The sequence below is a fragment of the Mus caroli genome, chromosome 6 (genome assembly GCF_900094665.2).
Source record: "Mus caroli chromosome 6, CAROLI_EIJ_v1.1, whole genome shotgun sequence".
Lineage (NCBI taxonomy): Eukaryota > Metazoa > Chordata > Mammalia > Rodentia > Muridae > Mus > Mus caroli.
Genome location: NC_034575.1, coordinates 4,355,650 through 4,380,356, shown reverse-complemented (window position 1 = coordinate 4,380,356; position 24,707 = coordinate 4,355,650). Strand labels below are relative to the sequence as shown.

General features: G+C 38.5%; 1 protein-coding gene across 1 annotated transcript in view; it reads left to right on the top strand.

The window, feature by feature from the left end:
• The window catches only part of Col28a1 (collagen type XXVIII alpha 1 chain), a 183,133-nt gene that overhangs the window by 70,974 nt on the left and 87,452 nt on the right, over positions 1–24,707 (top strand). The window contains exons 14-20 of the mRNA XM_021165439.2: positions 5,983–6,051; positions 9,088–9,156; positions 12,319–12,387; positions 16,207–16,275; positions 17,394–17,462; positions 22,274–22,345; positions 23,065–23,133. Coding sequence (XP_021021098.1) covers positions 5,983–6,051; positions 9,088–9,156; positions 12,319–12,387; positions 16,207–16,275; positions 17,394–17,462; positions 22,274–22,345; positions 23,065–23,133 — 486 coding nt within the window. The remainder of the gene's footprint in view (positions 1–5,982; positions 6,052–9,087; positions 9,157–12,318; positions 12,388–16,206; positions 16,276–17,393; positions 17,463–22,273; positions 22,346–23,064; positions 23,134–24,707) is intronic.

The following is a 24,707-nucleotide window of genomic DNA, read 5'->3' as shown; positions in this document are numbered from 1 at the left end:
CTCTGTGTATGACTTGTCCTTCTGTTGGTAGCTGGGACACTTTCACAGGGTGCTCAGAGCACCCAATGCTTGTGTTCTTCCATTTGCCAAGCCACAGCTATGCAAATTACACTGACCTGACCTTTTATGGTCTGTGATTCAAGAGGAAAGAGAGATCATTGCTAATGTGAGGCAAAACCCAGTACAAAGGTGTTATATCAAATGTCACAATTTAAAAAAAAAAAAACAAACGAGTTTTGTATACATTTAGTTTTGTAGTTTTTTTTGAATTTAGAAGTAACAGGAAGATTGGCAAAGATTCTGCTGAAATTTCTTTGCTTTTGCCTCTTTGCCTAATCATTTCTAATGATCTCAGGCTTGGTACTACCCTTGGTAGCACAGTAATATAAGTGTATGAGTGGCTGAAGTAACACTTGAGCTCTGATACTTACCTCTGAACTGTTAGCCCTCCGTGTAAATTACCGAGTGTGGCACTTATCCGGTAAGTATAAGTGACTCATAAAGAGTAAATTGGCCAGGAGGCTTAAGGTAATCTCTTTGTATGTGCTAGGTTATTCAGAGTACTTTCAATAAAAAGTATGCTCTGAGATAGAACTCTAATTAATTCCAGGTTAAAAATAAAGTAGATGACACCATTTGAAGACAATGGCCAATTTTTACTATGTGTTAGCACACTTATCTTTAGTGCTTGGTTTTATGAAGGGAAGTAATATTATAAATATAATGAGCAATCATATTTTATTTCATTGTTAATGTCTCCATAAAACTTTTCACTGATGAGACTGCACTAATTAGGTTTCTGCGTTATGCATCTATTTGGTAAAAGCCAAATAAGTTTGCCATGGTTATAATTGCTTCTCATGGTTTTTACAAAGGACAGTGAGATTATTTACGGAAGTCTTTCTGTCTTTAAAAGGTGCTACACAGGTCTAGAGATGCAGTACCTCGGCTGGTAGAATGCTTGCCTAGCATGCAGGAGGCTCTGGTTCAATTCCCAGGACTATATAAACGCTCTGTGGTGGCTCACAGTGTATCTCAGGACTAAAGAAGTAAAGGCAGTAAGATCAGGAGTTCAAGGTCATTCTTGGCTACAGGAATTCAAGGTCAGGTCAGTCTGGGCTACGTGAGATCCTATGTAAATGAACACATGCATGGATTAAAATTAAAAAATAAAATGAGAACAATTTACAAATAAAAGTGTTCTTATAAAATGATAGTGTGCATAGATGATCTAATAAACTGAGAGCATCATTTATCTAGTTCAAGTAGCTACTATTTCTCTTCTTTGGTTAATGACCATCTTCTTACATGTGTACTTAGCTGAGGGACTGCAGAGCATATTAATGGTATGGAATATTACTCCAGCTTGCAGTGATTAAGCCTTGGATCACTGATTTTTAAATCACCTGTGTGCCTGTGAGCATTAGCTCTGTCCTCAGGAGTTGGAGTGCATAGTTTTTCACACTGCCGATGTTCTTGCTTTCACCTTAGCTAACATGCTCTAAAAATGTAGAGAAGAGGATTTGTTTTGTTCAGTTTGCCTCTCTCCACACAGTTCAATGTAATCCAATCCCCCACAGACTGGATTATGTGTAGACTTCTATAAAAGGACAGGTGTAGCAGTGGTGGGAACCAGATCCAATTTTTTTTTAATCAATGCTAGTAAGTATGTATAGGATGAATAATACTTAGGAGAGAGTTTAGCATTAGAAAGACTAAACTACTTAAACTCACAACTGTTAATATGTAGTACCACGTACTGTTGTACCTAAATCCAAAAGTCACTGAAATTAGCTTTTAATGATCACAAAAGACTTTTTACTCTCTGAGACCAGGAGTGGGTCAATCTACTGTCCTAGAGCCAGCATTGTTTACCTATTAGATATTTGATGTATTAGTCAGTGTTCTGTTGCTGTGATAAAACACCATTACTAAAGAAACATGGTGGTGGTAGTGGGGTGCTTCAGCTTACATGTTACAGTCCATCATGAAAAGAAGCAATGGTGTAAGCTCAACCAGAAACATAGAGGCAGGACCTCAAACAGACATCATGGAGTGAAAGCTACTTACTGTCTTGTTCTCCATGTCTGTTCAGGATTGCTTTCCTATACAACTTGGGACCACCTGCCCAGTGGTAGCAACAATCATAGGAGGCAGGGTCCATCACATCAATAATTTAAAAAACTATCCTGCAGACATGCCTAAAATCTAATATGATGGAAGCAATCCTCCAGTTGAAGTTTTTCTTCATAAGTCACTCTAGTTTGTATCAAGTAGACAAAAATTAACCTGCTCAAATAACTCCTTGTCAACTTGATACATAAACACCACTATAAATCTCTGTAGCAGAGACCTAAGAATTTTAGGGGTTATTGGGATAAAAAAAAAAACCCTTATGCCTGGTACCATGTGGTATGGATGGAGTTAGGAGGCTGTGGTATAAGTATAGCCTCAGTTGCTATGGAACTTGCAGGGTTGGAGTCCCCAAAGAGGCCTGGAGAGGCCATTGGTAGAGGTGAAGCCTCTGTTGCTGTGGAGACCCTAGTGTATTAGAGATGACAGGACAGTGGCATGAATACTGAGGACAGTGACAGGTGTGAAGTGGAGCCGGCCTGAGCCTAGGAGACATCTGTGTGTGTTATGATGGCAGAGCTGGAGGGGTGGGACTGCCTACATACTGTGGTGTCCAGATTACAAGCGGCAAATGTCAGACACAGGTCTACAGGATGTGGACTACACTGCTGAACTTGGTTTTGCTGTGATCTGAGTGTGACTGTGCTCTAGTTCTTTCTTCTTAGAATGAAAATAGTACATAACTTATTTTGGAGTTTAGAGTAGTCTACCATTAAAAGGTTTTAGAAATCTAAGGAGAATTTGGATTTGTTGAATATTATAGAAAGACTGGGAATTTTAAATGTTGAGAGTATTTTATATTGTGATAGTAACATGAGCTCTTGAGAACAAAGAATGAAGGAAAGGCTATGATTTAATAGTGATGTGTTTGTGTGCCAGGTTGACATGGAGTCAGTAGAGCTGCTTAATTATTGCCTACTAGACACAAACTGGAGTCATCTAGGAAAAGGGAACTTCAGTTAAGGGACTTTCCCCATTAGATTGGCCTGTGGGCATGTCTGTGGGGGCATTTTCCTAGTTGCTAATTGAAGTAGGAGTGCTCAGACCACTGTGGGCGGTGCCATCCCTACACAAGTGAGTCTAAGCTATATAAGAAAGGCAGAGGAAACAAAACAAGCCATTTACTGGTTTGTTTATGCTACAAGGTGGTTTATGCTTCAGTTCCTGCTTTCAGGTTCCTGCCTTGAGCTGACACCATAGCATTCCTTGATAATGGACTGTAATTTGCAAGCAAAGTAAATCTTTCCTCTCAAATTGCTTATGGCAATGAACTTTTATCACATCGACAGGAATCAAACTAATAGATTTTTGTAAATGTTTATTGAATGAATGAGTGGGCTCAAATATAGACATTCTTCTTATTTAATGTAATTGTGGTTTTCATTTGTTCTACCATTAGAAAAGAGTCAATGCTTTTGTTGTTAAAGTTACTGATACGAACTCGGCACTTCTTAGTTTGCAATCTAGTTTTTATGCTCACTTAAATTTTCCCCCTCTAATTAATTGCTTGGCCATTAGAGCAAACTGTCATAAATATTAGACTTTTGATTAAAGTTTGGGAGTTAAAAGCTAGGTTTCCCATAAGCATTGCAATTTAAATTGAATTCCATATTAGCTTTTTCTTTTAATTAAGTCTTTACTAAGTAGGCTATGTATAAATAACAAAGACCAACTTTTAAAATATGCAATATTGGGAGAAGTTTTCAGTATTGGGATAAAGTTAGATGTGTTTGTTTGTTTGTTTTATAAGATAGGGTCTCTCTCTATAGCTCTGGTCATACAGACCAGGATAGCCTTGAACTCACAGAGATCCACCTGCCTCAGCCTCCCAAGTGCTAAGGTTCAAGGTAACCTCTGTCACACACAGTTAATTATTTTCTTACATGTGAATGCATGAGTACATCATGCTGAGTCCTGTACTGTCACTATTCTTGTGCAGAAAACATTTCTAAAGCTTTTGGCATGGATGCTGGAGATCTGAGTTAAAGCCCTCATGATTGCCCAGCAATTACCTAACCTACTGGCTATCTCTTCAGTGCCCAAAACTAGGAATATTTCAATTTTTATTTATTTTTTGATATATAGTGATTTATTTGCCTGCATGCATGTCTGTGCACCACGTGTGTGCTTGATTTCCAAGGAGGCCAAAAGAGGGCTTTGTATCTCCTGAAACTAGAATCACAAACAGTTGTGAGTCACCATGTGGATACTGGGGATCAAACTAGATCTTCTGGAAGAGAAGCCAGTACTCTTAGCTTCTCACCATCTCTCCAGCCCCCAAATAGGAAAATTTTAAAGGTCAAAAAGTTTTTCTCCTCTTGAAAAAGAAAAGAATAAAAAAAGAAGAAAGTTTTGAAACACAATATAAGCTATTCTAATAGTGAAAGACCCCCATTTCAGGAAGACCCTCGCTCAAGTCCCGGGATGAGCCAACGCCCCAATAACTCAAGAGAAACTGTTCTTGATGCAATATCGCATGAGGTTTAATTGGAAATCAGCATGCTGAGACCGAGTTCCTAACCCACACAGGGGCAGAGGAGATCGACCCCCAGCAGTTGCAGTCGAGAATTTTTAAAGAATGAACCATAAAGTGAGGGAAGGATAAGATCACAAAGACTGGGGAAGTTGAGTAAACCTTCTTGGTCCCTTACACAATGAGTCAGGCACTGTTCTTTCAGGCTGAAGGCAAAAGAACAAAGAACTCCATCTAGGCTTTGTTTCTAGGGATCTAAGAAACACATTGAGTTGGGGGTCTTACAATAGAAGGATGGATAATGAGTTCCTGGCCAAGGGAGTTGGCTTGTGATAGTAGTCTACTGAATTGCCCACAAGCATCAAAGCCAGCACTCTGCAAACACAGTCACTCACACCTGTAACCCCAATACTGTTGGGGTAGAGACAAGTAGTTCTTGAGGCTCACTGGGTAGCCAGCCTAGACAAGAAAAGTTCCAGGTTCAGTGAGAGATCGTGTCTCAGAAAGTACTGAAGAGATAGCTCGGCAGTTAAAAGCATGTGATGCTCTTATGGAGACTCTAGTTCAGTTCCCACCACTGATCTCAGATGTCTCATGACTGCCTATAACATCAGCTCCAGGAAATCCCTGCCCCCTTCACACACATACTAAAATAAAATACCCAGCTTTGATACAAGCCCCGTCTTTTGGTTTTTAAGTTTTTGGTGAGTGGGGTTTCTGCCAGCCCACTTTGCCCTGCACTTATACTGTTTTCTTTCTACCTGTGTGAGAAGTCCTCACCACTCCTAGTACCTTCCTGAAAGGAGCCTCAAGGACTTCTTAAAACTATGGAGACTAAATGTCATATCCCCCCTTTAGTGATCTTGTGAAGATATATGACTTATGCATAAAATTGTCTCTGAATTCATCCAGCTCCAAAAATAATTCAAGTGCATCAGGTCAAAGTGAGACAGAGGGAAACTGTTAATGCTTCCCATGGGCCCATGGAGAGCTTTCCCCAGGCTCTTCCAATATTTACTCAAATGAGTAAGTCTCACTGGGCCTTTCTCCAGACCACACAGCCTTGGGTTTCTTGTCTCATGGGGTGTATTTTCTTACCCTTATTCTGAAGTATTACCTATTTCCATTTTCCTCTTACTTGAAGACAGCTAGAAGCTTGTTTCCCATTCAGACAGGAGGAATATTGAACCCAGTGAGATTCCTGTTACTCGCAGCTAATCAGTATGGATTGTACTCCAAGGATTCTTACTAAATTAACTGAGACCACAATGTCGCCATGTCTGTGGGAACTGAAATTAACCATTCTCTTCTGCCTACACCCCCCCACTCCCATTTTCCTTCCTCTTCTATTTTACATTCTGTCCTTCCCTAACCAGGGTCCCCGTGGTCCTGAGGGAGCACCAGGAGAGAGGGGCCTACCAGGAGAAGGATTTCCTGGACCCAAGGTAAAAAAAGCTTTTGAACTACTGGAAAAAGTACTTTGTTTAAAATGGCTGCAAAGTATAAGTCATTAGAAGCTAAGTGTGTTCCTGGCCACTCTCACCCTATTGAGTAAAACAATATGCAAATTTCCCCAGAACCTGAAAGCACATACACATGAAATTTACAATTATAAAATTAGTAATCAGCAGACTTGTATTCCATGTAATTACTATATGTTAATTAGAAAATTATCTTAGTTTATAAGCACTAAAGCCACATACATTTGGTTTTGGTCCAAAAGTTAAATTGCTGAGTGTAGCTATGGCAACCCTTGGCTCACAGCTTTATTTTACTAAACACAGATAAGAAGGAGAGTCTAACACCCCAGGTTTAATAGGATTTTCATGAACACTGTCAGAAAAATAACGTTAACACAAAGAACAAGACATTCTGAAAGACCTGCTTTTGACCTGGAGTTGGGAAAGTAGGCTTCCTACTGCTTTCTCTACTCAATGTGTTGGCAGTTCTTTCTGTAACTTCCCAAAATAGCAGGTACTTAGGATTTATGAGCCATTGATAACGGTTTCAATGACTCAGCTCTGTTGTAGTCTGAAAATAGCCACAGACAATGTATAAATGATGGCTGTGGTAGACCAGTAAAACCATATTAACAGAAATAGGCAGTGGGGTCTGGTTAGTGGTCTATGGTTGGCCAACCCCTGGGCTGTAGTCTGTAGTGTATCTGCCAGAGGCCACATAGGAAATAATTTCCTAAGGTACTTAGGGCCCTATCCACAGAATTTTAGAACAAAACACATACTTGAAATCTTTATTCTAAAATCTTTCTATGAAGCATACATGTTGAGGTACACACACAATCCTGAGAGCCATATACTGCTCTCTGAGTGTTTAAGAGCCTCTACAAGTGTCTTTTTAATACACTGAGGTCTGAGCTCCCGTCTGTAGCCACATGATCTAGGCATCTCATCCTTATATCTTTCAACCATGAGCAACATTTGGTACCCATGAACAGCCCACATTTAAAGAGAGGAAAGCAGTTAGCTAAAGCAATAGACACTAAATTGTAAGTGACTGTTGGGTTAAATTTTAAAATTTGTCTTTGTTAAATTTGTTATAAAGTGAAAATAATGTGTTAGATAAAGTGGCCTTACAAATGAAATACCTTTGACTATCCAAAGAATCATTCTTAAGAACACAGGTCAATAGTTGTTTACTATTATATTTCAAAAAGTTATAATATATAGTTATAATATATAGTTATTTTGGTATCCAGTGGATTAATATTTATGTCTAACATAAGCAATCTGGAAAATTCAATTAGCTAGATTATTTCTCTTTATATTTGTGCATGTTAAAGCAGTGGTGTGTGTGTGTGTGTGAGAGAGAGAGAGAGAGACAGACAGACAGACAGACAGACACAGAGGATATTATATTCAATACAATACTAAAATACTAGAAAGTAAAATATTTCATGCCTCAATGACACACCCAACATATTTGAATATAATATAAAACTGATACAATGTGGGGCCTGGAGAGATCGCTTAGCAATTATGTGTACTAGCTGGTATTCCAGAGAACCCAAATTTGATTTCCAGAACTTGCATGGTGGCTCATGACCACATTTAACTTCAGTTCTGGGGTGATTGATGCCCTCTTCTGGCCTTTAATGGCATCGGGCATGAATGTGGTGGTATACAGACATACATGTAGGCAAATCACCACACACATAAAGCATGATATGATAAACTCTGGAATATAATAACCCAATATTTAAAGGCTCCTGACTTATCACGGAAATTATATTTATCTTCAGTGATGCTTTAGGACCAAGTCTAAAAGGCTGCATTCTGGGTAACAGTTGGGACACTTTATTCTCCCACTAGGCTATTAATGAGAGTTCTCTTTAGGTAGCTAATTTGCAATGATGTGGGAAATATGTAGTTACATTATGGTGTTTTGGTTTTATTTCTGTTTCAGTAATAAAATATCCTAACAAAAAGCACCTTACAGAACAAAGCTTATTTTAGCTCAACATTTCAGGTTATAATACATCCTAGCATGGAAGTAGCAGCAGGAGCTTGAGGGAGCTGGTCACGTCACATCCACAGTCAAGGACAAAGAAAGGATGATTGCATGCATGCTCAGTTGCTTACCTGTATGTTCTGTTCGATTTATTCACTCGTGTACAGTTTAGGGCCCCGTCCTTAAGGAATGCTGCCACCCAGAGTGGGCTGTGTTTTTCCACATTGACTAACTGACTTAAGACAAAACCCACAAACATGGCCACAGACCAATACAATATAGACAGTTTTTTGAGACTCTTTCCCAGGCAATTCTACATTAAAGCTAACCATCATCTATGGCTATAGAGAGGAATATAGTTATATTTCCCTGCTTCTTAGGAAACATTCTTTTCTTTTACCTGTGGTTCTAATACATTCATTAACCTAATATCACTTCTGATTGATTCTTGTGGCTTCTTCCCCCTATAAAGGCACAGAGTATTAAGACTTTATAGATATAAGATCAGGGTAAGGCAGATAGATCATGTGATTAGCACAGCTTATTCAAGATTTTCCATGAATCCTTATAAACTTAGATTTTCAGTGAATTTTTATAAACTCGAACACAAAACAGTAAATCAGTAATCCAATTCTAGAAAGCATTACAGACAAATTTTCTTAACACAATGGATTCTTTTTCATCACTAGTAGGAAAAGAGGCTTGCTATAATAATACAGCATTATTGATTGACTCTCTGATGAGACTGAACTTTCTCTCCTTTCCAGCTTGAGTGGTGGGGTATGTGCATACATGCCTTTCATGGATAGACTCATTCCTGGGTAAATGTTGAAGCTAATCTTTTCTTCCCAGTTACAAATCTCAACGTCAGAATTACTCACTGGGAATAAGCAATAATCTGGGTGCTTGATTTAACAAAGATTATTTGGACCATAAATATCAGTAACTATAATGTAAACTCTTTTAAAACTCTTACTTTCCTTTGTACTAATACCTTTCCCATTTGCTTTTAGGGTGAAAAGGGATCTGAAGGACCAATCGGCCCACAAGGATTACAAGGCTTGTCAATCAAAGGGGATAAGGTATTGAATATCAAGAATATAATGGAAGCCATTATAAAGTAAAATTATTTTTGACACTGCTCTTTATTCATGTACAGTTTGAATTGAATATAATATGACAGGCATCCCACACAGGTATCTGGGTAATTATAAACTAGCAAGGTGAGGTATTTTATGATGCAGGATGAATTGTGATGTGAAAATTCATATTTATATTTCAAATAACTACTTACTTATTTGAATTCTAACTTTCACTGTATCCTGTCATCAGCAATACCTCTTTGAAACAAGATATTAGCAAAAGATAATTCTTGGGAAAGAACACAATTATTCAAAGTATATTGGTACAGGGATGAAAAAGAAGGAGAAAGGATGCAATTATATTATGATTTCAGAAATTTTTATAAAAGCATATTGACTATAATATGGTTAGTTTTCTATATATCTATCCATTTACTACTGGGTTCTTACTCAAAATTATTACTTCTAAATGGGGCTAGAGTAAGGGAATTGTTTAAGAAAAGTAGCTTTGTTATCCTTTATCAGGGAGTATCGGAGTCTGCCTAAGGTTAGGTAAAGGTTATTGGCTCATTGCAGTGAGGGAGACCTATTGTGATGGAACCAGCAGCAACTAAGGTCAAAGATCAGGGCTAGGCTTTCCTTAGACTTTGGGCTGGTGTTGGGTGGTTTGGGGACATTCACAAAAGCACAAGCTGGTGTTGGATTGGATGCTTTCAGGAGTAGAGCTAATCTTATGATTGAGCATTTTAATGAATCTGCTCTAGAAATTATGGGGAAATGGAACTTGGCTGAGTTGTTCCTGGTTGAAAAAACAGTAGAAGCACTCAGTTTTAAACAGTATACCAATTTTAGTCAATATGTAACCTATTCTTTAAATCTGAACAGAATTCATTTGACTCTGACTCTCCTCAGATCTGATGAAAGAGTACCCTTGCTTTTCTCTTAGTCCATGGCACTGTCTGATGGTCTGTGAACTCCCATTCAGCCACATATCCTCACTGACCAGTCCAAGCTACGAGTATAATTGAAACTGGTAATAGAAACTATCAGAAGCTGATCAGCCCTAAAGAGCAATGGGAAGTGAAAATTTCCAGAGGGGGGAGATATATGATACATGCTATATATGTATATGTATGTATGTATATGTATAAATGTGCTCAGGTATGTATGAGTGCACACACACAAAGACACACATGCATACAAACACACAGCATGGGCACACACACACCACCATGCACATACATACATATACATAATTTTAAAAAGAGGTCATGAATCTTGGAGCAGGGGGTGTAGGAGCAATTGGAGGGGAGAAAAAATGGATAAGAAATGATATAAGTATAATATTCTTGTATGGAGTGCTCAGAGAATAATAAAATGTAAAGAGAGATGCATGCAAAAATTAGTGACCTCATATCAACGGAGTTATTTATCTATAAACATGAATGTCATTATATTGCTTATATTAGAATAACAACTGATAGGATTATCCCAAGTGTTGGGTTTCAGTCATGAGCGATATATTCTCTTCTGACTAATCAGCAAAAATGAAGATAAGCAGTGATTCAGGCAAATTTTATATCTACTATAATTCTTGGTTCAGATATCTTAGTTCCAGGTGTAACTACAGCTGCAAATACTTTAGAAATGTGTAAAGTCTTCTTTCTTCCTTTGAGGCTGTGAGAACATGAAGGTTGTGAGCCCAGTGAATTAACCTTCCAGCTGTCACTGGGACATGCTATTTGTGCTTTCACATCTGGAGTTCATAAAAAGAAACTTAAAATACCTGCACACCATCACATAGCAAAGCTTTTATTTGTTGTTCTCTTACAAATACAACTCTGTTCTCTCTCCCTTTACTGGTATTTTTTCTTTTCCTATTATTTTATTAAAACATGAGGCTCAGAAACTTTGGTATGTGACTCAAGTGACAAAGAAATACTCCTATCTTAAGGGCTTACAAATAAATAATTGGTTAAAAAATTAAAAAGTACTTTATTTCTTTTCTTTAATAAAATTTTGATTGTTTATATCATACTGTATAATATAAAGACATTTACACACACACATTATTTTGGACACACTTCTCTTTCCCTTCCAGTAGTTCCCTTTATTTCCAGTTGTGCTTTTGCTTTCAAGTCATATGTAGATACAGGATTGTAGGAAACACATAAGATCTTGGAACATGAATGAAAGAAAACATACAGTATTTGTCTATCCAAGACTGTCTTAATTCTCTTTGCATTACTTTCTCCAGAGTACTCATGTGAAAATATGCCTTCATTTACTAATTACCCCATGTGGTGGTCAGAGGACACCTTTGTGGAATTGGTTCTCCCTCCTACCTTTACATTGGTTCCAGGGATCAAACTCAGGTAGTTAGGCTTAGGGGGGCTATGTAGACTAACAAGAGACAGAGCTCCGCCTGCCTCCATTTCCTGGGTGCTAGGATTAGAGGCGTGTACCACCACACCTGTCTTCCCTGACCATTTCAGCGTAGTTTTCTCAGAGAAGTTTCTTTAATTCCTTCATTTTGCTGCCTTTCATACTTAATTTTTGACATATTATTGGAAGAATTTAAAAATACTTTTCCCCAGTTTGTCTCTCAAATCTCATTTTATCTCACACTTCACTAATTTTATATGTTTAAATATTATTAAATATATTCCTAAGGAAAGATTTTAGTCTTTATAGTAACTTTAGATGGTTTAGGATGTGAGAGAAATGGCAATGGCTACTAAATGTAAATTGATACAAATTCTAGGTTGTTCTTATTCATTTGGGAATATTTATGCATACACATAGGCATATATGTGTATAAGAACAATGAATAAAAATGGTCATGAATTTGAAAGAGAACATGGAGGGGTATATGGGAAGGCTTGCAGGGCAGGGAGAGAGGGTAAATGATATAATTATATTATAATGTCAAAAACTAAAATAGATAATACAAATTTCACTAAAGATAAAAAATTTAGATAAAAAATGAACATACCACTAATTGTTTTGGTACATTTGGACTATAAATTATAGAAAGGATGAGAAGATTGGATTTTTTTTCATGTTGAATTTGTTGAAAGCGTCAAGATAGATTTTAATTAGGTTAGTTCTAGATTATGAAGACCTGGGTAAATGAAGTTTTGTCTACTTATATTTTGACAGGGGGATTTGGGACCTGTGGGACCCCAGGGGCCAACGGGTATTCCTGGTATCGGAAGCCAAGGCGAGCAGGTAAGCAGTGCTTGCGTCTTCTTCTCCCTTGTTACTGACATTTCATTTCACAGGCAGGCATCGGTGTTCATGTGACAACTGAATTCCAGTGGGGTTTACATTCAGAATAATGCACGAAAGGGTCCAATAGTACCATGAGGCTATTATAATTTTAGAACTTTCAGAGAGTAAAAAAAAAAACAAATAAATTACGTGTTTCTTGGTGCCATGTTATTTGTTTCACCCCCCCCCCAACCATTCATCTACCTAACTATAGTATTACGATTTAAATTAAGTACCAGAATCAGAAGTGATGACTTAATTCAAAGACATCCTTCCCAAATAGAAGCCCACAGTGGGAATTATTTGTAAAGGACATGGGGCCTCTTATGGTCAGAAGAAGGAAAGGGTGTCTGTGTGCTCAGAGCTAGAACTGTTTCTAAAATCTTTGAATACTTGGGGAAGCCGGAAAACTGTCAAATGTTAATGGTTTGGAGCTGGGACACCAGCTCTATCTGCTATTGTTCACTCTCTGCCTTTAGCCATGCACTTTCATTTAATGAAAGCCCCCAGCAAATACAGATTTATTGCCCTAGTTACAAAGTGGCAAGCACATTGGATTAGAATTTATGGCTACAGTTTGAAGCATGATGTGGCCTGGAGACTTCATAGTACTTCCTTGACCTCGAGTGATGAGGGAAGCAGAAGGTTTGAAAGTGAGGTAATTCCAAATCTCATTGTTGACCTGTAATGTCAAGTTTATTTCTAAGAATTCTTTATCATTATTACTACATATTTGTCATCCCAAGAAACAGTAAGGTTGGCAGATACTTCTTTCCTCACTTCCTCTTGCTTGGCAGAGTTCCCAGTCTAATATGCTAGGAGCATTAAGGTGCAGAAGACATCAAGGTTGTTCAGTGACTAAGTATTGAGGTAATAATTAAGAGCTGGGCATTTTGGCTACTGATGAGGCCAGACTGACTCACAAGCCCTGCAGTTTGTCTGCTTGGCCCTACAGGGATACCTTCTAGTCCTGGGATCCTGGCAGCACTGTTACATCCTGGGTTTTGTGGTTTGTTGGGGCTGAGATACAAATCTGGGACTCAGATGAGTTCAAAGACGGACCAGTCCGTCCAGATGGTCTGTGAGTTCTGAACCTCCCACTTGTGGCTTCCTGGACTCCTGTTTCCTTTAATGCCAGTTCTTGATGGAGATTGTTATTTGTTTATTTTGTTAGTATTTCTTCATTACAAAAGAAAATTTAAAAAAACAAAAGAAAATAATAAAAACTTAAAGGTAAAATGTCTTTATGGGTAGGAGAATTAATGGAATGAAGTATTTGTAAACTTCTCTGCACCAAGAAAGCATTATTTATTGTTTTTAAGAGAAATGGCATGAATGCTACATAAATTTAATCTCTTAGTCTAGCCTATTCGTGTTCTTATCATTTCTTCCTGCATTACTTGCTTATAGAAATGTATTTCCCCATTCATCTATTAAATCTGTTTCTAGCAACCCTTAGACAATGTCCTTTGGATGGCATGTCAATTTCACTATATATTTAGAAACTTAATCATGTTTCACAGAATAAAATAGAATGTAAGCAATCATGTGCAGCTATGTGTATGGTTCTACAATACCTATAGAAACAAATGTCCCATGTACATGCTATGGTATTTTGTTCCTTGTTCATTGAGTGATACTTGTGGGTAGCTATAAAACTTAGAAAACCTCCTTCTTAGAACTACTGTAGCTCCCCTAACTTATGTGGACTGCTCAGTCTCATCAATCATATGCAAGAGAGTGGTATTTGCTTTTTATTTTATATGTATGAGTGCTCCCTACATGTATGTACATACATGCTTATTGCTTGTGGAGGCCAGAAGAAGGCACCAGATTCCCCAGAATTGAGGTACAGATGGTGGTTGTTTGGGTAATGTGAACTTAAATATCCTGAGCGATTAGCAAGTCCTCTGTGTCACTGAGCCAACTTTCCAACTCCCATATTTATAGTTTACAAGACAGGCAGCTATATTAGCTAACTGGAGCAAAAGGGATAATGTTTTGTATTATGTAAGTATCAGTTAACATGTTCTGTAAACACAGTTTCTACAGTTACAGTTTGTGGGATGCAAGCAAGCATCATTTCATTGTTTTCCTCTTGATAGTCTTTAATAATTATTTCCCAGTGGGGGTCATGTCTTCTCTTTCCTGCCACTTAATGAAGTTTCCAGCTGAGCACTTCGGATCACTTTTACACAATGGCAGTTGTAAGGTTGCTGCATGTTGCAAATATCAAATAATAGTTTGGTATCTGAAAGCAAAAATGCACCTGGTGACTCTTAACTTCCTCTTAATCTTCATTATGTGGTACAGGCTGGAGGGGATGAGGCATTCTCTTTTCTCCTAAGCTGAGGTAGAGAGAGACTTGGCAGGAGAACATGAAAGTTCTTTCTACATTGTTTCTGCGGTACATGGCTTTTGCTGTCAGGATTTGGGAGACAAGTGCTCTGACCTCTCACTGGTGCAACTCTTTCATTGGCCCTTTGGCCATTTCTCCTAGGATGTGGAGGAAAGCCTTTCGCCAGCTGCACTTCTTATCAGCCTCTGGTTTTGCTGAGGCTTTGTTCTCTCTGTTGCGGTTGTTTTGTCCTCTCAGTCACCTGGACAAGATTCAAGACAGTTCCAAGCCACCCTTGCCTCCTCCTTGTAATGCATTTCATCAACAGGAAACTCTTACATGCCTCAGCTCTGACAAACTCTGGGTACACAGGATGATCCCAGTCTGGCCTCTTTGAGCTCCCATAGGCTATTTTAGGTTCCTCGGGACTGACTCAGTCCTCTGTGTCCCCCAACCCAAATCAAAGTATAAGTGTCTTCATTGAAATCCTCCTTCTAAGGTCAGAGTAAAGGAAGCCACAACCAAACCCCTTCCCATCCTCTACAAAGAAAACTCCTACTAATGTAGAGAAATTTGTCCAGAAGAGAAGTTCGTAAGTCCGATGCTCCTCTACCTCAATTTACCTACACAGTGTGGTGAGGAGTTGTGTATTTAAACATGTTACACTTTCATGTCTGTCAGCTTGCTTTTTAGGGTCCAGATCTTTAATATGCCATTGCATCCAATAAAAAAGTACACTTCTCTGCATGTCATATATACATGCAGGAAGAAAAAAAGCTGTGTATTTGTTTAGTACTGTGGAATTTCCCTGTTTATATTGAAAATTTCAAGCTGGGCAGAGGCTGTGTTCATCAGTGTTGTCAAGGGTCCAGGCATCTTCTTTCTTGTTAATCTGTCTCCCTGGGCAGCTTTCTTCATCTACATGGTCTGAGATAATCACATGGCTTAACTCTATTCACAGGAAGAAGAGGAGGACAGAGTCTTTCTTCCTTTAGAATGAATGGGAACATGCATACATCATTCCACACCCACATCCATTTAACCACATCTGACCTCTATGAGGCAGCATGTACTTTGATTTTTTTTTTTTTTTGAGACAAGGTCTTACTATGTAGGCATTGACTGCTCTGGAATTCACTATATAGAACAGGATGCCCTCAAACTCATAGAGATTGTCCTCTTACTGCCTCCCAAATCCTGGGATTAAAGTTGTTTACTGGAAGCATGAGATTTATTCCAAGTATACATGTTGGCTAACTGAAATTTCTCTTACTATCATAGAAGGAAAGGATATGCATTGGGTTTAAGCAATGGGATTTGACTAGAAGCTTCCAGCTGTCCAGTCAATTTGTTATTAGGAGCTAAACTTTTACTCTAAAAGACACAAGACTGTTCTCCATGTCTTAATTTCACTAACATTTAAAACTTTTATTCTGAAGGGGATCCAAGGTCCATCTGGTCCACCTGGTCCACAAGGACCCCCAGGACAAGGCTCACCTGGTCCTAAGGTAATTTTCTAAATGACAGAGATGTTTAGTATATTCATGGTATAATTGTTATTTATGATTAATGTTCAATGACTGCAAAAGGACAGATGGAATTCACTTGAAAATCAGAACATCCTATGCCAAAGAATACTGATATTATTAATGACTTAGTCTAACATTCTTTTTGCTTTACGATGGATGCTTTTATTTGCATAACCTTTATTTATATATTGTTTCTATTTTTAATTATTGAGAGCATTTTCTAGCAGTGCAAATAGGCAACATTCTCTGGGCTGGTGGCCTTGCATTCTCACCAGTATTCCCACAGAGGGTTCAAGTTCTAGAACCTGAAGAAGATGGAGACAGAATAATCTAAAGAGTAGGAGTTTACCTTGCACTTTGGAGTCAGATTATCTCTTAATTTGGAATTCTTTTTCATCCCGTGAGAAGAGGCAGTTAGTATGTAATTAGCTACTCTTCGTACGTTTTTCAGGAATCCATTGTTAAATAAATAGGTAGATAGATAGATAGATAGATAGATAGATAGATAGATAAGAGAGGTACTTCTCAGAGGTGCTTGCTCACCGTGGAGCACACATATAAGAAGAAAGACATCATTTCTACCCTTTAGATTTGTTTGTTTGTTTGTTTGTTTGTTTTAGGGAGGGAGGGAAGAAGAGATCTTTCTGTGTAGATTAGGTTAGTCTCTGACACTTAGGAGCACCCTGTGTCGGTCTGCCTCCATAGTGCTGACATTATAGGTGTGTGTCATTTGAGGTTTTACTTGAGGCTTATCACTGAGAGCTCAGGATGTTGTCTGGTTGTTGAGATCACCAGGGTTTTCCATGTGTATGTTTAACTATTAGATAAGGGAACTATTTGTTTTGTTTTTTGTTTTTTGTTTTTGTTTTTTTGGGACAGGGTTTCTCTGTATAGCCCTGGCCGTCCTGAAATTCACTTTGAAGACCAGGCTGACTGTGTCTGTGCATGTGTGCATGTGTGTATGTGTGTATGTGAATTCAGTATAGTTTTACTTTGATCATTTTACTTTGTTGATATACAAAAGTTCTGAGGAAATCAAAGGCAGGAATGTATTAGTTTTATTTTGCTTCAATATTTAAATATTCTTTCCTTCCCAGGGAGAAGTAGGTCAAATGGGACCCACAGGGCCTAGAGGACCAATGGGCATTGGAGTACAGGGTCCAAAGGTGAGCTGATTGCTTCTAAGATGCTACTAAGCCATTTACGTTATACAGTGTAAGGTTTCCTTCACTCCTGAATGCAAGGAAGAGCATGCACCCATCATCTAAATGTGTACACTTTGTTTCTCTTAACTTTAAAATATGACTAGGAAGAAAAGTATGACCATTCCTTGCTCAGTTTTCTTGGTGGTTCTATTGGAAGGAGTTGTTAGAGAACTCCTGCTTTCCTCCCGGCAGGAACCTTGTTCATCTTGGCTGTTATCAGATGCCAGTTTTGACCACATGGTGCACCTCAAACAGTGCGGAATGGGTGAAGGGTGAATTGCTGCTTGCTGTACCCATCCTAGGTTCTGTACTTAACCTGAAGGTGTATAGACTCTAGTGAGCTACACTGAGCTTTGAACTTCTTCATTGCTTGGCTATCATTGGCAGAGTCTTATAAACATTTGGGTAGTAGAAGAATATATCAGATGTAAGCTTAACAAGAACATACATATCACATATATATAAAGAGATAATCACAAAATATCCTAACATTGTATTATTATCATTAATGTTATAATTATTATTATTGTATTAATAAACAATAAAAGATGTAATTTTTGCATGGCTTTGATATAATATATACTATGCTAATTATGCTATATTATGTGCTAATTATGATATATATGTATGTGTGTACACAGACATAAAAATGTACATATGTGTACATGTATACACATGTAGTATACAATTTATATGTCAATTTAGAGAGACAGTGCACAGTATGTTAAGGATCTTCAGTTAGACCACATAGGTTTAAATTCCAGTTTTTTCAGTAATCTTAAGGTTCTGTCACTTTAAAAAGAACTTCACTGTATGACAGTATCTCATTTCAAGTTTCCTCTCTTGCCTGCTTGTGATAGTTAACGTGCTTCTCCTGTCTCATTTATGCTCTACCATAACCATGTTTTCCTTTGCATATGCCAGTCTTTTAAAAACCACCCAAAAGTGCAACCATAAAGTCACAGAACACCCAGTTCTCTGTTTGGATGCTGCAGGAATCCTGTCTCACATGGATACCATGTCACTTCTTCATATTCGCAGCATAGCCTCGTCTTAACTGAAAAAAATATGAAATATACAAAAATATATTTCATCATTTTAATTTTTATTCCCTGGAAACTAAATGAACAGCTTTTTCAAGTGCTCAGGGGACCTTCAATTTTCTTCATGTAGATTCCTGTAGATCTTTAGTACTTTATGCTAGGTTTTCATCGTTAGAGTTCTTTAGATGTCTGGATACATCTTTAGTACTTTATGCTAGGTTTTTGTCGTTAGAGTTCTTTATATGTCTGGATACTAAGCTTTTTTGGCAGGATTACGAATATCTTTCCCTAAGTTGTAACTGTCGTTTATCCTTTTAGTGTATAGTTTGACATTTTGATGTGTTTCTCTCATTTTATGTCTTGTGCTTTTAAAATATTATTTTAAAACACCTTACAGTCATGAAAGTATTCTCATGTAGTTTTCTGGAAATGTTATGCTTTACTTTTTAAACTTGTCTTTTACCTTTGTGTGTATGGAGGGGGTTAGTGTGAGGAATCTGGTTTTCCCTGTATTGACAACATGTCTCTGTTTTACTGTTGAAAACACACCATTTTGCCACACTGGTTTGTAACGGCGCCCATATCTTGTATCAATTTACCTGTATATGTCAATAGTAATCAATATTTAGATCTCTGTTCTGTTCCCTCTGTCTATTTGTATTTCTATGTACTAGTGCCTTCCTGCCTTGATTCTTCTTCATTTAAAATATGTTTTATCACTGGGATACAGCTCAGTTGGTAGCATGCTTGCTTAGCACGTGGGTAGCCTGTGGGAAGCCCTGAATTCAGTCTCCAGCACCATATAAGCCTGTGTGGTGGTACAGGTCTGTAATTCCAGCACTCAGGAGGCAGAGGCAAGAGAAGCATACAGTCAGGGGCATTCTTGGGGCTACACAGCAAATTAGAGGTCAACCTGGGATACATAAAAGCCTCTCTCAAGGGAGAAAAAACAACTTCGCATAACAGGAATAATCTTATCTTTCTTGGTTTCTGTTCATTCTAGTACATTTTAGGATTAGGTTGGCTTGTCAAATTTAATAAACTATCTTATCAAATCTACAGGTTAGCTATTGAGTTTTTCCAACTATAGAGTAAGGATTTCTAACTTTTCAGGAAAATATTTTCACTTCTTCTATAGAGATCTTCTATCCCATAAAGTCATTCCTAGGCTCCCCACAAGAAATCTAGGCAGTACGAATTCTCTTTCCAACAACTTGTGATTGGCTACTGCAGGCTATTGGAGAAGCGCTTGCTTTGTTTACTTGGTTTTATTTCAGTTTTGGGCATGTTGAGATTTATATGAGGTCACTTACTATTCCTGATTGATGTATTCACTACCTTTTCTTTTACCTATCATCATATTATTTAAATAAAAATAAAAGGATGTGATAAAGTAGATCTTTGAAATACTCCCTTAGGTCAAAGAAATCCTCTTCTATTTCAACTTTTATCAAAGTTTTGCTTAGTTATTATAAATAAATAATGAATTTCTGTCAAGTTCAATGGCTACTAAAATAGTTGTAATAATTTTTCATTTTTACACTTTTTTTTTTCTGAGACAGGGTTTCTCTGTGTAGCCCTGGCTGTCCTGGAACTCACTCTGTAGACCAGGCTGGCCTCGAACTCAGAAATCTGCCTGCCTCTGCCTCCCGAGTGCTGGGATTAAAGGCATGCGCCACCACGCCTGGTGTTTTTACACTGTTAACCTGACTCGATATATTAATAGAGTTTTTAGTTGTTGAACCATTTCTTTTTGTAAGTAAATACAACTTTTTTAGGTAAACATTTTTTAGGTAAGGTAAACATGGTATTTCCTTTTTAAGAACACTTTACTCAGTTAATCTTTCATTGAGGAAGTTTCAACCTTTTAAAATAACCATTCATAGTGTTGTTAGCCTATAATAAATAAACACGCTTAGTATATACACTTGGATTTGGCATATGAAAGTCTTGAAACTTTCTCATTGAAACCAAGATAACGAAGGCATTCGTTATTCATTGGAGTTACCATAAACCCTTTCCAAAACCTCTCTTCCTCTCTCCCCTAGCTTCTCTATATTGATGAGCTTCCCACAACTTGCTCCACCATTGACTACTTCTGAGGTACATGTTGCTTCTTTCCACACAGCAGAATTATTCTAAGATGCACTTCAGAGAGTGTCTGGAGAGTTGTTTCTTTTCATTGCCAAGAACCCTCCCTTTGCACAAGGATGCCACAATTTACTTACTCAATTTCCCGGTGGTGGACACCTTGGCTCTTTCCAAGCTTTCACTGTTACAAATTACAAACAATTATTGAGTTGTCTCTGGACAACTGTTTTCCCTTTTCTTGAATAAACATCTAGGAATGAACTGGATAGCTTAAATCAAAATGGGTAGATTTTTGTCTCCTCCTCTGCTTTGTGTTGTGTTTTGAAAGCTTTGTGTAAATTAGAGACCCTGTTCTCCAAAGACTTGAAAGTTTAGTGGGGCTTGGCTTGAGAGCCAATGAGAGCCTTGCTACCTGGGGGAGAATCTAGAGCAGTGGTTCTCAACCTTCCTGATGCTGTGACCCTTTAAGACACCCTCAAGGTGTGGTAACCCCCAACCATAAAATTATTTTGTTGCTACTTCATAGCTGTCACTTTGAGACTGTTATGTATTGTGATTAAGTATCTGATATGCAGGATGTCTGATATGCAGGATGCCCTACAGGTTGAGAACCATTGATCTAGGGGCTTTCAATCACTAGATCTGTTTCCTAATGGCATTGCTACATTAGGCTTAATGTTTTAATTGTGGAAGTTAGGCCCTGGTTCTTCCTCCCAGCCCCATGCTCCCAGAAAGAAGACTTTGACTCAAAATATATTTACAAATTCCTTGGCCATATAGCCAGGCTCTTCTCTGACTAGATCAAAACTAAGATAACCCATTTATCCTAGTCTACATTCTGCCATGTGGCTTTTTACTGTGCTCAGGTACTATGTGTCTGTCTCATTACATCTTCCTGGCAAATCTCTCACCTGGGCCTATCCCAGAAATCTTTCTCCTCTCAGATGTACCACCTTCTATTTCCTGATTAAGCCACAGGCCATCGGCTTTTTAATTGACAGGTAATGCATCCATATAATGAACAAGATATTCTCTCTACACTTCCCCTTTTTAGTCCAATAAAAGGCTCTTTTCCTAGAGCAGATGTGACTATGCCATAGACTTAGCGCCCTGGAAAACCAGAAATCTATTGTCTCATAATTCAGGAGGCTACAAGTCTGAAATCAAGATATCTATGGCCATGCCTTCACAAACCCTACAGGGACGAATTCTTTCTGGCCTCTTTGGCTTTTCATTATGGTTGTCAGTTCTCAGCACTCCTAGGCTTGTGGCTGCTGCACCTCTTCCGCGTTTGCCTCTGATGTCTCAGAGTTTTCCGCTTGTTTTTATATGGCCATATCATCTTTCCATCATGATTCCAGTCATACTGAGCTAGGACTTATGTTAATAATCTTGTCTTAGCTTAATAATATTTATAAACACCCTATTTCCAACTACATTCAACTCTTCAGGGACATCACAATTCAACCCACAGCAAAAGACTGAAAAGCAGAAGAGTTAGGCAACTTGTCCAAAGTTGAGAAGTTTCGTTGCTAATCACATTTCTTTGTTCAGAGGTATTTCTCTCAGATATAGCTAATAACTCAAAATGAGGTACACCTTAAGGACGTGTCATTGAAAAAAATTTTTATCCACCAGGGGGAGCCAGGCACTGTGGGGCTCCCAGGACAGCCCGGAGTCCCAGGGGAAGATGGGGCCACTGGAAAGAAGGTAATCTTATGTTTTAAAAATATCATCAGTGTCAAATCTGTGGGATCACACCAGCTCCGTGGTCCTCGAGAACCTGAGGTTAAATTACCAGGAAACAGTGTCTGTAAGAACAACCTTTCTTTCCCTTTACCCCCAAAAGAGTCCGTTTCCTCCACTGCCCTTAGTTCTAGCTGGTGCTTTGGCCTGGGCATTTCCACTTTGTTCCATGGTTCTGGAAATCATATCAGTTTAATCTCAAACAAAACTACCTCTCTTCCTCCAAAAGAGTGAGCCTGAGGATGCAGCTGGGAAGCTAAGGCTATTCTAAAGATGTCCTGAACTATTGTAAAGATGTCCTGAACTATTTGGTGTTGACATTTGAAATACTCAGTTTTTAATAAAATCGCTGAAAAATAGCAGATGGTGAGGTGGAAAGACTTTCTTGTTGAAAAAAAAAATTCCTAAATGTGAGCGAAGAGCCAAAGGAAAGGGAGCTTAGCTTTGGAAATTGGCAGAAATGGGAACTCTCTGTGGTATTTCTCTTGCTCTGTGTAAAGGGGAGCTTAATGTTAATTTATTCATTGATAAGTTTCCAATTTAATTCTGAGATGACAACGAAGGTCTGGTGTGTTTTGGGGGGTGGTCCAAGTCAAATTCCCTGGCAATGAGAGGAGACACAACGTGGGCTCTGCATTTTGTCCTCCACGAACCAACTGAGGCATTGGTCTCCTTCCCTCCAGGGAGAAGCTGGACTTCCAGGAACAAGAGGCCCAGAAGGAATGCCTGGGAAAGGACAGCCTGGCCCCAAGGTATGCAAATGACAGCTAGCAGGAAGCAGCTGTCCCTGTGCTGGTCCCCAGTCAAAAGAGCCAATTTAAGAGAGATCTGGCTTACAGTCTTGCTATGTCAAACATGTTTACATCTTGCTTCAAATCACAAACAAGTGTATATTATCCATCTTTATTTTCCTACATCCATCTTAAGCTCCAGCATAGAGAAGAACTCAACACATGTTTTCTCAAGGAATGGTCCACAGATATTTAAAGAAAGCATTGGAAAGGAAAAGAAGTCACAAGACACATTGTTACAATTTGAAAGTATGTAAAGTTTATTAAAATATTTATAGGCTTTCACATAATAGTAAGGCATATCACCTCACTAAATGTCAATTGGGTGACAGGGTTTGTAGCTTAGTGAGATAATGTGCAAGACCATGAAGTACATTCCTAGTATAAAACAAGTAAGTAAATTAAGTGACATTTTCACATTACTCACTCTAGAAATGCTACTTTAATAGCATCTTTGTATGTCAAGATGAGAAGATATGAGTTCTCCCATAGGATGAAACCTTCAGTAACATACCACCTCTAAGGTACCAGAATTCCTGTACTTCTTGGGCAGAGTTATCAATCACACTGCATACACACTAACATTCTATTTATAATTCTATTAAAATACAGTTAATTGGCTTTGTAAAAGTATTAACTAAAGTCAAACCCTTAACCCCAAGAAAGTGGAATTTAAATATATCAGTACAATTTCAGCCACTTGAACCTATCAACTTTTTCTTCAAACAAGAAGACGAAGAACATTTTTCAAAACATGATATATTTAGAAATATTGGCCTATTAATAATCAGAAGTGAGAAGATGGGGTAGGGTAGTGTCTCTGAGGATTAGGATATGAGGTGGCTGGAGAGAGTCCTCAGAAAAGCCAGAGCTCATGAACCCTGAGTGAGGAAACCTAATAGAACGGACAACAAAGCAGGGACAAAATCAGCACCAGAATGTCCCGGTCACTGCGGAGGGTGCAGCACGAATGGAGCAGTGCCATATGATGCTGTCCAGGCCATCCTTGGCCAGTGCTGGTGGTGAGTGACATGTGGCTCTGCACCTGTTGTGTTCAGTTAACTCTCTGGAGTTAATTACATCATTGTGGATGCAGTTGGAGTCTCTTTGATTTATAGAGCATCCTTTTGTTGATGGGCTAGTATGTGGTTCATTGGCTTTCAAGCTGTAGTCCCGAGATCAGCTGGGTCAAAATCACCCATGAATGTTTGACATACAAATTATCAGTCCTTTGTAGAGAGGACTTAAATCAGAAAACTCTGGACATGGGATTTAGACATCTGTGCTCTACCAAGCCCTCCAAGCGATTGTGATATTTGTTTGAAAACGGTGGCTAAACCTGGTGTACCATCAACGTGCCAAGAATCTCAGTCGCAAGCTTAAGGAGAGATTCCTTCACTGACTTGGGCCCACATATGGATATAGTGCCTCCCAGGGCAGCCTTATGGAGAGGGAGAGGAGGAGAGGGGGAGAGGGGAAGAAAGAGAGAGGAGAGAGGGGAAGAAAGAGAGAGGGGGAGAGGCTGAGAGGGAGGG